Source organism: Monodelphis domestica, chromosome 6, assembly GCF_027887165.1.
Source record: "Monodelphis domestica isolate mMonDom1 chromosome 6, mMonDom1.pri, whole genome shotgun sequence".
Lineage (NCBI taxonomy): Eukaryota > Metazoa > Chordata > Mammalia > Didelphimorphia > Didelphidae > Monodelphis > Monodelphis domestica.
In genome coordinates, this window is record NC_077232.1 from 42194231 (window position 1) to 42211865 (window position 17635).

General features: G+C 52.1%; 1 protein-coding gene across 1 annotated transcript in view; it reads left to right on the forward strand.

Annotated features, from left to right (window-relative positions):
* Positions 1-17135, forward strand: part of ABTB2 (ankyrin repeat and BTB domain containing 2) — a 205657-nt gene extending 188522 nt beyond the window's left edge. The window contains exons 10-17 of the mRNA XM_001368730.4: positions 2047-2276; positions 5530-5708; positions 5816-5921; positions 8072-8174; positions 8872-8962; positions 11953-12021; positions 13247-13360; positions 15340-17135. Coding sequence (XP_001368767.2) covers positions 2047-2276; positions 5530-5708; positions 5816-5921; positions 8072-8174; positions 8872-8962; positions 11953-12021; positions 13247-13360; positions 15340-15537 — 1090 coding nt within the window. The 3' untranslated portion in view covers positions 15538-17135. The remainder of the gene's footprint in view (positions 1-2046; positions 2277-5529; positions 5709-5815; positions 5922-8071; positions 8175-8871; positions 8963-11952; positions 12022-13246; positions 13361-15339) is intronic.
* The last annotated feature ends 500 nt before the right edge of the window (positions 17136-17635 follow it).

The following is a 17635-nucleotide window of genomic DNA, read 5'->3' on the forward strand; positions in this document are numbered from 1 at the left end:
TCTTGCCACTTTTCTGATTCGAAGGCAGAAGGGAAGGGTTTTTAAATAAAAACAAAGTAATAGGTATGGGGATCCAAGGTCTGGCAGCATAGGAGAAGGAGGCCAGATGATTTATTTTTCCTTGACCTTCTCTCCAGAGTATAGGATCAGTTGGAGAGGAGGGTGAAGTCAAGAGTGGGACAAATTATCCTTATATCTGCCCCAAAGTATGCATTCGTTCAGAAAGTAGAGCTCAGGACCTCCCTGGGTCCCATATGTGTAGGGACAGCTCCTGCTGGTGGCCACTTGGAGGAATAGCTCTCCCTCTGCCTCACTCTTCTCTGGGGCTACAGCCATCAAAGGAAAATAAATGAAACTCCAGTTGGGAAGCAGCTAGTAGCCCTTAGGTTACTAGAAGAGAAATGGTGAGATAGGATTCAGTGGGGTTACCCAGGTTGGGGTCTCAGGGCCAAGGCTTAGTCCTGCTGCCTAGCTGAGGTTTGCTAGCATAGGCTTCAGCCTTGCCTTGCTCCCCATCTGACTCCTCCCTCAGCTTCCCTATATGAATAATTCTGTTTCCCAGAGCCAGGCCTCCTGAAGGGAGCCAAGGAGGCAATGTGGGACAGTGGGCAGAGCACTTCATTTGCTGTTAGAGGACATGGGTTCAAATTCTACTCTACCCCATGTGACTTTGGAGGAGTTATCTCCCTGCTCTGGATTTCAGGTTCTTCCTTTGAAAAATGAGGGGATTGGATTCTTTGATCTTTAAAATCCCTTCCAGCAATAAATTCTACAATCCTATGAAGTGACTGGAGTCAGGGAGGAGATAAGGAGGAGATCTATAAGGAAGGGCAACCCTAGAAAGAGCTTTGGTTTCTCCTTGAATCTCTAGAGAAGCAAGATTTCAGCAACGATGGAAGGAAGGAAGGAAGGAAGGAAGGAAGGAAGGAAGGAAGGAAGGAAGGAAGGAAGGAAGGAAGGAAGGAAGGAAGGAAGGAAGGAAGGAAGGAAGGAAGGAAGGAAGGAAGGAAGGGAGGGAGGGAGGAACTCTTATTTATTTTTTTTATTTATTTCTTATTTATTTTAATAAATATTTATTTTATTAAATAAATAATTATTTATTATTATTTATTATAAGCACCTGTTAAAGAATTTCATTTCATTTAAGAAATCATTGTCTATTTTGGTAGGAAATGTGTAAGTGAAAGTCTAAGGCTGGTACTTCCAAAACCCATGTGGAGTTTAGAGTTCAGAGGTCTCTCTCTCTCTTCCCTGCTCAGAGCATCTCTATCATTGGCTCTCCTGTAGACCTTAGACTATGACCCCTGCTGGACACAATCTGATAAGCTATGTATGCAGACCTTGATTGTCCCCAGTGTTCCCAATAAACATTCCTTAATTGATAGTCCAAATTCCAACTGTTATTAATCATTTATTCAGCAGCAAATCATGGAGGACTTACAAGGACCATAGGTCTTAGTTTAGGTAGGACCACGGAGTCCATCCTTCTGTCCCCATTATAAACCTAAGCCTAAGCTTTCCTGACTCCAAGGCCAACTTTCCATATATTGAACTATAGTTTTCCAATAAGTTCATAAAATTTTTACCTATATATTCTGTATTTGTCTTTACTCTTCAGTGGATGAGTTACATTCCCCCAATAGAATATAAATTCCTTAAAAAGGTTGGGGCTGTCCTTTTGTTTTTATATCCTGAAGTGTTTAATATTTATTAAATGTGTGGATGGATGGACTGAGAAAAGAATGGATAGATGGTTGGATGGATAGATGGATGGAAGGATAAATGGATGGACAGAAGGACATATGGGTAGATGAACAAATAAATGTATGAATGAAAAGATGGATGGATGAATGGATGGATGGGTGGGTGGATGGATGAACGAATGATGGATAAGTGAATGGATATATGGATGGATGGAAGAATAGATGGATGCATGAGTGGATGGATGAATGAATGGATAAATGAATGGGCAAATGAATATTATAATGCAAGTCCCCAAAGGTTTCTCTCACTCCTCTCCCTACCTTCCCTATCCTTGTCTTACAGAAACGTCCTCAGAAAGCTCCTGACCCAGCCACAGCAGTCCAAAGCTGATGTCCTGTCCCTGGAGGAGATCTTGGCTGAGGGTGTGGAGGAGAGTGACACATCCAGTCAGGGCAGTAGTAGTGAGGGCCAGATTCGGCTCTGCAGGACCAGGATGAAGGCATTGCAGGAGGCCATGTACTACAGTGCTGAGCATGGCTACGTGGACATCACGATGGAGCTGAGGACACTTGGTGAGTCCACAAAGGCCATGACTTTCCCATCTCCTTCCTCCTGCCCACTCTCTGCTTAAGAAAAAAAAAAAGAGGGAGAAGTTTCATGGGAGGAAAGGGGCCAGTTCTAAATGTGATCATCCCTAGTGCAGAGAGGGTTGACTTAAGCAGAAATGATAGTGCTTGCGTGTGTGCAGAGCCTTGAATAGACATGATCCTAGGGAAGGAAACCCATTCTGCAGTTGTGTTCATGGAATACTATGAGCAGGGAAAGCACTGGGCAGCTATTGTTAGGTGGTGACATCAAAGGATGTAGAGCTGGGAAGGATGTAGGATAACTTAGTCAAACGCTCACATTTTACAAGAGGGGAAACTGAGAGCCAGAGAGGGTTGTCTGGGCAAGTAGCCCATCTAGGCTCTGAACCCAGGTCCATCCCTCTGAAATCTAGAACTCTCTCCCTAACATCCCTGCCATGCTGCTGCCTTCCCATTGTCATAAATCTCATCAGGTATCTTGGTCCAGCCCTGGTCCATAGCAGGTGCCTAATAAATGTTTGTTGTTTAACTTATTAATAGTCCTATCTCCCTTGACCATGAGTGATAAACCTAGAAATGCCTCCAGTAAGAGAGGAAGGGAAGGGAAGGGAAGGGAAGGGAAGGGAAGGGAAGGGAAGAAGGGAAGGGAAGGGAAGGGAAGGGAAGGGAAGGGAAGGGAAGGGAAGGGAGGAAGGAAGGAAGGAAGGAAGGAAGGAAGGAAGGAAGGAAGGAAGGAAGGAAGGAAGGAAGGAAGGAAGGAAGGAGTAGGGAGGGTGAGAAGGAAGGAAGGAAGGAAGGAAGGAAGGAAGGAAGGAAGGAAGGAGTAGGGAGGGTGGGAAGGAAGGAAGGAAGGAAGGAAGGAAGGAAGGAAGGAAGGAAGGAAGGAAGGAAGGAAGGAGTAGGGAGGGTGAGAAGGAAGGAAGGAAGGAAGGAAGGAAGGAAGGAAGGAAGGAAGGAGTAGGGAGGGTGAGAAGGAAGGAAGGAAGGAAGGAAGGAAGGAAGGAAGGAAGGAAGGAAGGAAGGAAGGAAGGAGTAGGGAGGGTGGGAAGGAAGGAAGGAAGGAAGGAAGGAAGGAAGGAAGAAAGGAAGGAGTAGGGAGGGTGAGAAGGAAGGAAGGAAGGAAGGAAGGAAGGAAGGAAGGAAGGAAGGAAGGAAGGAAGGAAGGAAGGAAGGAAGGAAGGAAGGAGTAGGGAGGGTGGGAAGGAAGGAAGGAAGGGGTAGGGAGGGTGAGAAGGAAGGAAGGAAGGAAGGAAGGAAGGAAGGAAGGAAGGAAGGAAGGAAGGAAGGAAGGAAGGAAGGAGTAGGGAGGGTGAGAAGGAAGGAAGGAAGGAAGGAAGGAAGGAAGGAAGGAAGGAAGGAAGGAAGGAAGGAAGGAGTAGGGAGGGTGGGAAGGAAGGAAGGAAGGAAGGAAGGAAGGAAGGAAGGAGTAGGGAGGGTGAGAAGGAAGGAAGGAAGGAAGGGGTAGGGAGGGTGAGAAGGAAGGAAGGAAGGAAGGAAGGAAGGAAGGAAGGAAGGAAGGAAGGAAGGAAGGAAGGAAGGAAGGAAGGAAGGAAGGAAGGAAGGAAGGAAGGAAGGAAGGAAGGAAGGAAGGAGTAGGGAGGGTGAGAAGGAAGGAAGGAAGGAACGAAGGAACGAAGGAACGAAGGAACAAAGGAAGGAAGGAAGGAAGGCCGGCCCCACATAGCTTTCTTGTAGTTGAATAGGTTGGCCTCAGTTTGCCTGTCTATAAAATAGGGATGATGGTGATAAAAACCAACCCTGAAGGAGTTTGGTGGGCCTGATTGTTTCTGTTCACATCCTTCATACCCCAATCCCCACCTCAGCATGGCTGCAGAAACAAGATGCAATCTCTCTCTAATTGCCAAGAAGTATTATTAGTTTTCAGTCGTGAACTTTGCCGAGCCGTCTTAAATTACTCGGCGCTCCCTCTGACACACTCCTGGGAGCCCGTAAACAGTAATTATGTTCTGTCTGAAGCTCACGAGCATCCCCAGAAATCTGGCCAGGGAGGAGAGCCCTCCGGTGTCAGCTCCAGGACTCACGCTAAAGGGCAGCCTTGCGATGGGGCTGGGGGGACACAAAAGGGTCCGTTTTCTAGGTGGCCTCTCGCCTCAGAAGGACTGAGCTCCCCAGGAAAGGAGTCTGCAGGGGGGGCCCGATGGGGCGGGAGGGGGTTCCACAGAGGCCCCATCCTGCAGCGTGAAGGAAGGCAGCTTGAAAGAAGCCCAGCCAGGGCAGACGACCAGCCATAACGGGCAGCCCCCCCCCCCCCAAGCTCCCGCCTTAGCCATTTCTCTAACTCCGAACCAGAGCTCGATCTCCTGCCTTGTCAGCAAAGGGCCATAACAGTGAATTAAAGCTTTCATTACAGCCTAACTCTGAGCAGGCCTTTCACTGAGCTCTAATGGGACGGAGCTCACACAGGGCTTAGGCAGGGAAAAACCTCTCCATTGTTGGCGCAAACTGCAGGGAAGGGGCTCAGCACAGGGCTCGGGCCAGGAGGGGGAGAGGTGGGCCCATGACCAGAACACAGAGGGGTCAGGCGGCCTAAGAGCCCTGAGGACGGGCCTACTTGTGTCCCCTGGGCCAAGTCGCCAGACATCTCTGGGCCTCAGTCTTCCCACCTAGAAAATCGGAGGCTAAACCGGATGACCTCCCATAGAGTGTGATCCTGTGACCTCCCTGGGCCTCAGTTTCCCCAACTGTAAAATGAGGGGATTGAACTGACGACCTCTAAGGTCTTACTCTAATATATATATATATTTAAATACATACTCTATAAATACATAGACTCTCTCCACAAAATATGTATACTCAGGTCATAAAGGCGCAGAAGGGCCCTGGGTGGGCTCAGGATGTCGCGTGAGAAGACTTTGGAGATCTTTTGGTCCTGATGCAGTTGAGCAATTGAATTCAGAGTCTCGGGGAATTGCCAAGGGCAGCCAGGTGGCCCGGCGGATAGAGTACTAGTCATGAATCTGGCCTCAGACACGTATTAGTTGTGTGATCCTGAGCCAGTCATTTCACCCTGTCTGCCTCAGTTTCCTCCTCTGTAAAATGACACAGCAAACCACTCTGGTACCTTTGCCAAGAAAACTCTAAGTGGGGTCGTAAAGAAAAAGGAGACTGGCACAGAGGGCCAGGAGCCGGGTCCGGCCGGTCCTCGTGGGGTGGGAGCGCGGGTCACCCTCGTTCTACAGATAAAGAAACTGAGGCCATGGCTCTTTCCCCCGCCCAGGTGTTCCCTGGAAGCTGCACGTGTGGATCGAGTCCCTGAGGACGTCCTTCTCTCAGTCTCGCTATTCCGTGGTCCAGGGGCTGCTGCGGGAGTTCGGCACCATCAAGGAGGAAGACTACAATGAGGAGCTGGTGACCGAGGGCCTCCAGCTCATGTTCGACATCCTCAAGACCAGCAAAGTGAGTGGCCCTCCCCCACTTCCCATCCCCCAGGGCCCCCCCCCATGGGAAAGCCCTCTGGCCGGGGAGCCTCACCCCACTCTGTCTGTGCCTCCCGCCCCTCGCAGAACGACTCCATCATCCAGCAGCTGGCCGGTGTCTTCACACACTGCTACGGCAGCAGCCCCATCCCCAGCATCCCGGAGATCAGGAAGACCCTGCCGGCCCGCCTAGGTAAGCGGCTCCCCTCCCCTCCCCTCTCTCTCCCATCCCTCCTGCTGCCTCTTCTTTTATTTCCCCGGACCCTGGCCTACGTTCTGAGCACCGACAAGGGTTCTGAGCACCGACAAGGAACGCAGCACAACCTGGGCTTGTAGGACGTTGATAAAACAACAGCGGGGAGGAGAGCACCTGCCTCCCAGGGTGGTAGTGGCCAGTCTAGCAGCAGAGACTTAGGGCTAAAATGGGCCCCCATCGGGTCCAGTCCCATCACTCTACAGAGGGGGAAACCAAGACTCAAAAGGCTACAAGGCACCTTAGGGCAATCTGGGCAATCTAGTCCAATCTCATCATTCTACAAATGGGGAAACCAAGACTCAAAAGGCTACAAGGGACCTTAGGGCAATCTGGTCCAATCTCATCATTCTACAAATGGGGAAACCAAGACTCAGAAGTCTAAAAGGCACCTTAGGGCAATCTGGTCCAATCTCATCATTCTACAAATGGGGAAACCAAGACTCAGAAGTCTAAAAGGGACCTTAGGGCAATCTAGTCCAATCTCATCATTCTACAAATGGGGAAACCAAGACTCAGAAGTCTAAAAGGGACCTTAGGGTAATCTGGTCCAATCTCATCATTCTACAAGTGGGGAAACCAAGACTCAGAAGTCTAAAAGGGACCTTAGGGCAATCTAGTCCAATCTCATCATTCTACAAATGGGGAAACCAAGACTCAGAAGTCTAAAAGGGACCTTAGGGTAATCTGGTCCAATCTCATCATTCTACAAGTGGGGAAACCAAGACTCAGAAGTCTAAAAGGGACCTTAGGGCAATCTAGTCCAATCTCATCATTCTACAAATGGGGAAACCAAGACTCAGAAGTCTAAAAGGGACCTTAGGGTAATCTGGTCCAATCTCATCATTCTACAAGTGGGGAAACCAAGACTCAGAAGTCTAAAAGGGACCTTAGGGCAATCTAGTCCAATCTCATCATTCTACAAATGGGGAAACCAAGACTCAGAAGTCTAAAAGGGACCTTAGGGTAATCTGGTCCAATCTCATCATTCTACAAGTGGGGAAACCAAGACTCAGAAGTCTAAAAGGGACCTTAGGGCAATCTAGTCCAATCTCATCATTCTACAAATGGGGAAACCAAGACTCAGAAGTCTAAAAGGGACCTTAGGGCAATATGGTCCATTTTCATCATTTTACAGATGGGGAAACCAAGACACAAAAGGCTACAAGGGACCTAAGGGTAATCTGGTCCAGTTTCATCATTTTACAGATGAGGAAACTGAGGTTGGAAAGGCTAAAAGGAACCTTAGGACCATCTAGTTCAATCTCATCATTCTACAAATGGGGAAACCAAGACTCAAAAGGCTACAAGGCACCTTAGGAGACATTTAGTCTAATCTCATCTTCCTGATGGAGAAACTGAGGTTCAGAGATGTTTAAGGGAGTTGCCTCGGGTCCACTAAACCAAGGCTGCCTCTCCTCAAGTGAAGTCCTGTGTATAGCCCTGGTTTAACCTTGTATCTATCACTAAAAGGCGATAGACTTGAGCCTGACTTCAAGGATCCTTGGTATGTGTGTTACTTTGGAAGAGCTGGGCTTCCCTTGTCCTGAGGATGGCGGATTCCAAGGGTTCTGGCAGAAGGCAGGAAGAGAGCCTGGGCTGGAGTCCCTCCTCTGAAAGTCTGCTCAGAGGATGGCTCTTCCTGGAGCAGTGGCCAGTCTTGACGTGGCTGGGTTCATCGCCCTTCCTCTGCCTCCCAGTGGAGAATAAACTCTTGAGGGCTTCCCAGCACACAGTAGAATTTTTTGGCTCGTAAAATTTAGAGCTGGAAAGGACTCTTAGGGGCCAAGTCCAACCCCCTCATTCCACAGATGAGAAAACTGAGGTACGGTTTAGTGCCACTCCCAAAGGGCCAAGTCTTTGTTCATGAACCTTGTCCCTGGAAGTGGTTAGGGACTATGGAGGTCCTCTCAACGAACCCCCTCATTTTACAGATAGGGAAACTGAGTCCCAGAGAAATGAAGGGACTTGTTTAAGGTCACCCAGCAAGAAGGCACAGAGCCAGGATTGGAATCCAGGGCCCTTTCCACAACATGAACTGGGGCTGCCCACTCTGAACCTTCTTTCTTCTTCTTCCTTTTATCCCTCAGATCCTCACTTTCTGAACAACAAGGAGATGTCCGATGTGACCTTTCTCGTGGAAGGGAAGCTGTTTTACGCACACAAGGTGCTCCTGGTGACGGCTTCCAACAGGTGAGGGCAACTTGCAGCCTGATGTGACTCGTCTAAGGACACAAGTTAGAAAATGAATGAATGAATGAATGAATGAATGAATGAATGAATGAATGAATGAATGAATGAATGAATGAAGAAATGATCCCTCCCCGTTTTTAGGCACTGTGCTAAGCCTCACCAGGCAAAACCTGCTTGAGGAAGGGCCAGAAGAGGAGCAGAGGACTGCTGGAGACCTCTCTGGCCTCTCGCTAAGGAAGACTGAAATAGTTCTGGCTCTTTGCAACGGAAAATAAAGTTGATTTTTTCTTTTAAAAAGGCTTTAGCCCACACCCTCCCCTGCAGCTCACCCCTGCAGGAAAATAATGGCCTGACTTATTAGAGCTTGGAAAGAACAGAAATCCTCTCCATACTTAGACCTCTTGGTGAGAGTCTACACAGCACCATGATGCCTGCTATGGTCATTGCTCTTTGGGAAGGGAGGCACCGACCTTCTGTCCAAGGAAGCCCAGGCTGCTCCCAGGAAGGGCTGGCTCTGGCCTCCTGGACCCATTGCCTTGGAATAGAGTCGAATGGCGCCATTGGGGATTCTTTTGGGAAATGATTCCAAAGCCAGGAAGGGGGGTGTTGCCTGAATGAGTGGGAAAGTGAGGTGTGGAGCCAGCGGGGCTTGCTGAGGAGGCAGAGGGACACGATGGGTTTGTCTCCTCTTCCTCAGGTTCAAGACCTTGATGACCAACAAGTCAGAGCAAGATGGCGACAGCAGCAAGACCATCGAAATCAGCGACATGAAGTACAGCATCTTCCAGGTGGGCAAAGCTCGGGCTTCCCCCCAGCCCGGGGCTGTCCTTGGAGGGGAATGATGCTGCTGACCCCATATGGGCCGGGGCCGGTCACGGGCCCCCTTTGGCCACTGAAGAGTGGCTTTAGAGTTGAGAGGTTCGCGTTCTGGCCCTTCTTCTGCTTCTCCACTGCGCTTGTGGCCAACAAGTCACTTTCATTCAGTTCATAGTTCGTTGATCTTAAGCTAAGAGACATCGAGTCCAATGTGATCATTTTACAGATGAGGAAAGTGAGGCCCCAGGAGGTAAAGTGAGGGGGATCTTGGAGAGACCCCAGAGGAGTGCCCTCATGCAGAGACAAAGGCCCTGAAGCATAGAGGAGTTAAGCGATTTAATGGCCGAAGCCATACAACTCACATTTCTGTGTGCAAAGGGCTTCCCCATTGGGTAGATCCTGTGAGGACTGCCATTCCCATTTGACAGATGAAAAAAAAATCAAAGGGAAGAGTAGAAGTGACTCAGTCAAGGTCCTACTGTTGGTTAAGTGTCAGACTCAAGATTCGAACCCAAATCTGTGTGCTTTCCACCCTATGCCAGGCTCTCTGCTAACTGCATGTCCCTTGCCCATGTTGCCAGTGTAATCCAGCCACATTTTCGCTGGCGTTCCTGGTATTTGGGCCTCCTTTCAGGTGGCAGAGGTCCAGTGCGGGGGAGGTATTGATGCTAAGATGCTAAGAAAGAAGATAAAGGTTAAAAACACACAGGATAAAGGAAAGGGGACGAGCCAGCCTCTCCCAGAGGCCCCATCCAGCTTTCTAGTCATGTCTTCCAAACCAGGAAGGGCAGGGGGGCCCCCAGACTCCCCACACACACCCCCAGGCCCCCGAGGGCTTTGCTGCCCCCCCTTTGCCCCGGGGCTGCCCTGAGGCTAACCTGTGGCCCAGTCCCTGGGGATCTTCTGACAACAGACCCCATCTGGCCTTCCCCTCCCCTCCGCCTTTCCTTTGTGCCTCCCTTGGTTCTCCCTTTGTTGTCTCCCTTCTCCATCCTGGAGGCCCGTCTAGGCAGGAAGCTGGAGGTTGGGGGAAATAAGATCCGTGTTTAGATTTGTGCCTCCGCCTGGACATTCAGGGAGCCGGCCGTTGGCAAAGGGGAAGGGGGACCCCAGAAAGCCCAGCTGGGCCCGGCCTGCCCCCCTTCCCCCGGGGGGCTGGATTTCTTTCCCCCCTAGACCCTCTAGTGGCCCCCAAAGGCACCCTCTTGCTAGGGAGAAGCTGGGCTGACTGTTGAGCCCCACTGCCAGCTGCATTCTGGGTCTGTATCTTCAGTCAAGCAGGAAAGGGTTTTCCTTTCTTCCAGCTGAGAACAGCTCTGTGTAAACTGGGCTGCGGCCTTCTTGGGGAGCCCCTCAGCACGGCGCTCCCCCACTCTGGGCCCCCCTTCCTAGTCTGCCCGAGAGCCACCCCCCAGGCGGCCCCTCCTGGATGCCCGTCTCACCAGCACTTGAACGTCTGCCACTTGGAAAGCTTTCGCCCGGCTGGGTTTATCCCGGGTCCAAGGCCTCCCTTCCCCCCTTCTCTCTGGCTTGTGTGCCCAGGGAGCTAAAGGCAGCAGGAGCCCGTCTCTCGAGGCCTGGGTGTCTTCCAGGCCAGATGGAGGAATGGGGTGAGACGGTGGGCCCCAGGCTTCCTCCGCTAGCTAGGCCTCTGGGCCAGAGCCTGAGACGCAGAGGATGATGGGAAAGAGGCGAGCAAGGCCTCTGCTCTCCATCCTCGGCAGGGCCTGAAAGGACAAACCTGGGACCCCACATGATTTGATAGGATCGGATCTCCCGCTAGAAGGGCCTCAGAGAGCGGCTCCTCCGACCCCCTCAGTCTACACACAAGGAAACGGAGGCCACGGCAGCGGGAAAATTCAAATTGAGGCCCTCGCTAGACCGCCTGCCTCCAAAATCTTCTCCCACCTGTTCTTTTCATGTGGGAGGCCCGGAGGGAGCTGGAGGGAAAGATCCAGTCAAGGGCGGCCAGAGAGCAGAAGTCAGCCATGCTGCTTCCTGTAGCTTTGTGTGTCCAGACACGGCGCCGAGATCACAAGGCTTCATGCCTCACAGGCTCCAGGAGGACGGCCTCCACCAACCCTCCTAGTTTATAGACCAGGAAACTGAACCCCAGAGAGGTTAAGTGATTTGCTCCCTGAGGTGGGATCTGAACCCAGGCCTGTGAAAGGAGTGCTGGGAGAAAGAAGCATTAAGGAAAGAAACTTTTTTAAAATACACTAAAATAGAGGCAGCTGGGCAGCACAGTGGAGAGAGCACCAGGCCTGGCGTCTGGAGGCCCTGGACTCAAATCTGGCCTCATACACTTTCCAGCTGTGTGATCCTGGGCAAGTCACTTAACCCCCATTGCCCAACCCTTACCGCTCTTCTGTCTTAGAGTTGACAGAAGGTTTTTTAAAAGGTACAAAAAAATAGGCCAAAGGAAGTTTAGAAGGGGACGTAGACAAATGGGATGAGACAGTTTTGTCATTATGTAATTTTTGTCTTGTTTTTTAAAGAAAAGATAGTAAGAGTGCTAAATTTGGAACCAGATGGCCCAAGTTTGAATCCCGTCTCTTCCATTTCTGTGACCTTGAGCAAATTCCCTACCATACTCTGAACTTCCATATCCAGAATTGGACTAGAGGGTCGCCAGGGTCCTTTCCAGCTCTCAATGTTTGATCCTCTGACATTTTAATTCTGAGCCTCAGTTTCCCCATTTGTCAAAAAGAAAGCATTGGACTAGAGGGTCGCCAGGGTCCTTTCCAGCTCTCAATATCTGATCCTCTGACATTTTAATTCTGAGCCTCAGTTCCCTCATTTGTACAAAGAGGGGGTTGGCCTAGCTGGTGTCAAAGGTCCCTTCCTGCTCTTGCTTCAAGGATAATCCCATGAATGCCAAATCCAGCGCTTCCCACTCTGCCCCGCCGCCATGCTGTTTGGGGTTAGACTGGTCTTCACCATGCTCTTCTGTCTCTTTCAGCTGATGATGCAATATCTCTACTATGGAGGGACAGAGTCCATGGAAATCCCCACAGCCGACATCCTCGAGGTGAGCCTGATTCTGGCATCTTATCATTGTCCCACTGGTGTTTGTGGGGGAGTGAGTGGAGGGATGGTCCCCTGTGGCCTCCTCACCTCTCACCCCTGGGGTGGCTTTTCCTGCTGTTTGGTAATTTCCTGGTAATTCCCACGTCATTTCTTTTCCTTTCCTCAGTGGCATGTAGAAACAATTTTTGGCCATCGTTTTCTGCCATTTTAGGATTCAGATTCTCTCTTTCCCTCCCTCCCTCCCTTCACCGCCTCCCCAAGGCAGTAAATTATCTGATAGAGGTTATACTGGTGCTTTCATGCAATCCCTATTTCCATATTGCTCATCCCATGCCATGTTTGAAGAGAAAAGCAGCTTCGGGGGTGGGAGGGGGCATGAGCTGAGGGCAGGAGATCCTCAAGCCTTCAGGAAACACCCCACAGCTGAGAACATTGGGGAGGGGGAGGGGAGCTAGCCAGGAAAGGAGCCCACCTTCTTATGGAGTTGGCAGCACCAGCCCAAAGAGAACTGCTCAGGATCCCGGGGACCATGGCAGAGCCGCCCTCAGAGGGGCTTGATTTCTCCCTCCCTCACTCCCCCAAGGGGTCATCTGATCTCAGGCCCTGCTTCCTTCCTTCCTTCCTTCCTTCCTTCCTTCCTTCCTTCCCTCTTTTCTTCCTTCCTTCCTTCTTTCCCTCTTTCCTGCCTCCCTTCCTTCCCTCCTTCCTTCCTTCCTTCCTTCCTTCCTTCCCTCCTTCCTTCCTTCCTTCCTTCCTTCCTTCCTTCCTTCCTTCCTTTCCTTCTTTCCTTCCTTCCTTCCTTCCTTCCCTTCCTTCCTTCCTTCCTTCCTTCCTTTCTTCCTTCCTTCCTTCCCTTCCTTCCTTCCTTCCTTCCTTCCTTCCCTTCTTTCCTTCCCTTCTTTCCTTCCTTTCTTCCTTCCTTCCTTCTTTCCTTCTCCCCCTGGACCACCCTGACACCTGAGCACGGGCCTTATTCTGGGAGGGCTTCCAGGACAGGAGAGCCCAGATCCATGCCAGGCTGTCCCACAGACAGCTCATGAACGAGATGGCTAGCGGAGATGGAGGAAGATGCTGGCCTCCTTTGCTTGAGTGCCATCCCTAGGGGGCAGGGAGGCTGCAGGAGGAAATGGGGACATGAGACCATAGGGTGGCCCCATATGGCAGCACCCTGGCGTGGGCCAGCCAGGACTTTCCCGAAGCCTGACGCACACCTTTCTGCCCCACAGCTGCTGTCGGCCGCCAGCCTGTTCCAGCTGGATGCCCTTCAGAGGCACTGCGAGATCATGTGCTCCCAGACCATCAGCATGGAGAGCTCTGTGAACATCTACAAGTATGCCAAGGTAGGGGAGAGAGTCCCTTCCTAATGCTAGCCCCGGCCCCCAGAAACAGAGGGCGAGCTGGACTGCCCTGAGGCCCATCTAACTGGGTCAGCGAACCCTCTGAGAAAACAGGGCTACCATTTTGGATTGCGTTCACAAACCAAGGGAGGGTTTGAGAAGAGATACCCCCAGGCTGCCTCGCATCCCTCCACACTGAGGGCCTCTTGCTTGTCCATGAGCAAAAGCATCACCCTCTGCCCTCTCCCTCAGTAATGCCCCATCTCCCTCCATGCTATCACTGCACCCTACGGTGAACCCTAAGACATCAGTCGCTCCCTCCTGTGTCTCCTATACCTCTGACAGAGGGGTGGAGAGAGACAGAGAAGGAGAGAGATGGAGAAAGGGGGGAGGAAGGGAGAGAGAGATAAAGGAGGATATGAAGAGGAGGGAGGGAGAGAGAGGGAGAGGGAGAGAGGGAAAGAGAGAGGAGAGAGAGAAAAGTGAAGAGGGGGAGGGAGAAAGAGAAAGAGGAAAGGAGAGAAGGATGGAGAGAGAGAAAAGTGAAGAGGGGGAGGGAGAAAGAAAGAGGAAAGGAGAGAGGGATGGAGAGAGAAAAGTGAAGAGGGGGAGGGAGAAAGAAAGAGGAAAGGAGAGAGAGGGAGGGAAAGAGAGGAGAGAGAGAAAAGTGAAGAGGGGGAGGGAGAAAGAGAAAGAGGAAAGGAGAGAGGGAGGGAGAGAGAAAAGTGAAGAGGGGGAGGGAGAAAGAGAAAGGAAAGGAGAGAGGGAGGGAGAGAGAAAAGTGAAGAGGAGGGAGGGAGAGAGAGGGAAAGAGAGAAGAGAGAGAAAAGTGAAGAGGGGGAGGGAGAAAGAGGAAAGGAGAGAGGGAGGGAAAGAGAGAGGAGAGAGAGACAAGTGAAGAGGGGGAGGGAGAAAGAAAGAGGAAAGGAGAGAGAGGGAGGGAAAGAGAGGAGAGAGAGAAAAGTGAAGAGGGGGAGGGAGAAAGAGAAAGAGGAAAGGAGAGAGGGAGGGAGAGAGAAAAGTGAAGAGGGGGAGGGAGAAAGAGAAAGGAAAGGAGAGAGGGAGGGAGAGAGAAAAGTGAAGAGGAGGGAGGGAGAGAGAGGGAAAGAGAGAGAAGAGAGAGAAAAGTGAAGAGGGGGAGGGAGAAAGAGAAAGGAAAGGAGAGAGGGAGGGAAAGAGGGAGAGGAGAGAGATGGAAAAGGGGGAGGAAGGGAGAGAGAGATGAAGAGGGGGGGATGAAGAGAGGGGAGGGAGAAAGAGGAGAGAGAAAAGGAGGGAGAGAGGGAAAGAGAGGAGTGAGAGAAAAGTGAATAGGGGGAGGGAGAGAGGGGAGAGGAGAGAGAGAAGGACAGAGAAGGAAAGATAGACACAGAGATGCACAGATAGATAAATAGGCAAATACATAGACAGACAGAAACATACATACATGGATGGATGAATGGACAGATAGGTGGATAGACAGACAGACAGAGGCATGGCTTCAGCCAAAGTCCTTGGTGTGCGCTGTGCCCATTGCTGTTGGGGATCCAGGAAACAGTGACTTCTACCCCTGCCCCCAAGGAGTTCCGTCCACTCTAGCTGGGGAGACGAGACTAGCCGAGACTCTTAAGAGTTCAAGGCAATTCCAGGGTGGAGGCCAGAGTCAGGGAGAGGGTCCTGGGCACCCGGCTCCGGCCAGGAAGGATGGAGGCCCCAGGCCCAGCCTTGGCTCTGGGGATGCCAATATAGAGAGTCCCGCGAGTGCACACAAAATCACTTCAAAGAGGGGCCGTGCCGGTGGCCAGGAGGGGCTCCTCTACTAGGAGGCATCCAAGCCGTCCGGGCACTTCTGTTTAGACAAGACAGTGAACGTAGGGGGTGCAGGGGGGGGGTCCCCATGTTACAGAGAGGAGGGCCGAGGCTAAACGTGCCCGCGGGGAGGGGTCGGGGGCTTTGGGCCTCCGCTGTCCTCACTGGCCTGACTCCGCGGCCTCCCCCCACAGATCCACAACGCTCCCGAGCTGGCCCTGTTCTGCGAGGGCTTCTTCCTGAAGCACATGAAGGCCCTGCTGGAGCAGGACTCCTTCCGGCAGCTCATCTATGGGCGCAGCAGCAAAGTGCAAGGCCTGGACCCTTTACAAGACCTTCAGAACACACTGGCTGAGCGCGTGCACTCGGTGTACATCACGTCCCGGGTGTGAAGAGGGCCCCCTCGGCGCGGCTCCTTCCTGGCCGAGCTGCCCGCCAGCCCGGTCGACCTTCCCGCAGTGGGAAGAGGAACAGCTCGGCTTCTTCACACTCGGTCCAGGAGGCGCCGATAGCAACTGAGCCGCCATTTTCCTTTTTATCGTGGGAGGGTCGGCCGGGCGTCTGTCCCTCAGGATGGAAGATGAGGTTGGGAAGGGAGGGAAAAGAGAGGGTGACGGCCGGTGCTCCAGGGAAATCCAAGCTCCCCAGAAAAGTCCCGCCTCTGTGGGCTCCCCGTCTCACGAGCTCTGTCTGTCTCCAGGTCCCTCCTTGTGTGGGTCTCGGCCTAGGCCCTTGGCTCAGGCTTGCCCCAGAGAGGAGACTTGCAGGCCACTCTCTCAGCTGAAAGGGCTCATGCTCCGGGGCTAAATCTACGGTCTCCTATGGCCAAAGGGTCTTCGTTCCTCTCCTCCTGTTACACCAAAAAAGCCATCGGCTCACTTTCACCCCCTTTCAGGTAGCTGCGGCTCTGAAGAGGGAGAGGGAGAGATTCCTCACCAAATGGGGACGGGCTCACCGACTCTGGACCCTCTGATCCATGCTCCACTTTGGCCAATGAAGACCCTCCTGTAGCCCAAGCCCAAATGCCCCCCGTCCCTCCTCCTCAGGTGAAACTGTAGCCGTAAGAGGGCCCCGACTATGGGTGTCGGCCAAGTAGCCTGTTTCAGGACCGCAGAGGGAGAAACCAGATGTTCTCCCTGAGTCTCTCCAGACTTCTCCTCTGAGACGTTGGTGGACGGGCCAGAGTCTCCGCGTTGGGGGCACGAGGCAATGAGGGGGTTGGGGGTTTAGATGGAACAGAAAGGAAAGGAAGTGGAGGAAGGTAGGAGATAGCATGGCACAGCGAAGGAGGCTTCCAGGTGCTTCTCTGGACGTCAGAGGTCAGGGGTCCAGGCACTGTGGGCGATGATGGGTGTTCAGGAGTGGACGAAGGCTCAGGAACCCAAGGATGGATGGGCAAGAGTGTCACTCCCAGCTCAGTCTGGAATGAGCCTGGGAACGGAGAGGAGAAGGAAGAGGACCTACATTTCTTGGCAGTCCACAGGAAATAAAGTTGGCAGGAAGGAAGACTCCCACACTCCGAGTTGTGGAGAAGAGAGGAGGAGAGTCCGCAGTATTCCCTCCCCGCAGGCCAGGAATCCAAACCACAAGCTCCCTTGGCCCTCCGCTCTCTGGCCTCTTAGAAACCTTCAGTTCTGGGGAAGCCGGGCCACTCGAACCGGCTGTCTGGATGGAGCGGATCCCAGACGGGCCAGTCGTCGTGCCTGTCGCCAGCCTGTGCTTCCTTCGAGCTCTAACCGAATCTATTTATTCACCCAAAGCCACGCTTCGGCTTTGGGGGAGGGAACGTCCCCGTCCCTTGAAAAAGCCCCAAATGGCTTGAAATACTGGAAAATAATTTTCAAACAGCTATTTTGGCGATGTGTACAAAGGTATAGGCATTATTTTATTGCTGTAATATTGTATGATACGGTAACTGTACATTCATTCCTGTTGTCATTTATTGTAAATGTATCAGGGTTTTATTAACAATAAACACTTGTTAACAAGCCTCCAGGCTTCTGTCATGGTCAGACGGGGACACGGAGGGGGCACTTGGCCGATTCTTTAGTTGGGTCCCAGACGCCATGATGTCTGGGACCAGGAGAACCGGGCTGCCCACCCTTGCAGGGCACCGCGGACCACTGGAAAGAGTTCTCATCGCCGCTCTTGCCCCTGCTTAACAACATGACCAGTTCCATGGACCCCAGGAAAATGAGGAGGCTGATTTAAGGGATCCCTAAGGTCCTGTCCGCCTCTAAGCCCCAAGTTCTGTGCTTGGTGATCTGGGTCCAATGGCCATTTCCCCACCGTAAAATAGAGAAACCCAGCAGTCGTGTCAGGGCAGCCGTGCCCTGGTCACCCGGACAGCCGGAGGGGTTTCTCGGTCTCCCTGGAGGTTCCCACTTTTTCTCCCTGCTTGTGGGGAGCTCCAGGAGACCAGCTGGGTTTACTTAAAGTCAGAGAGTTGCCTGGAACCTGAGCCCAATGGCCAGCATGGAGGAGCCCCAC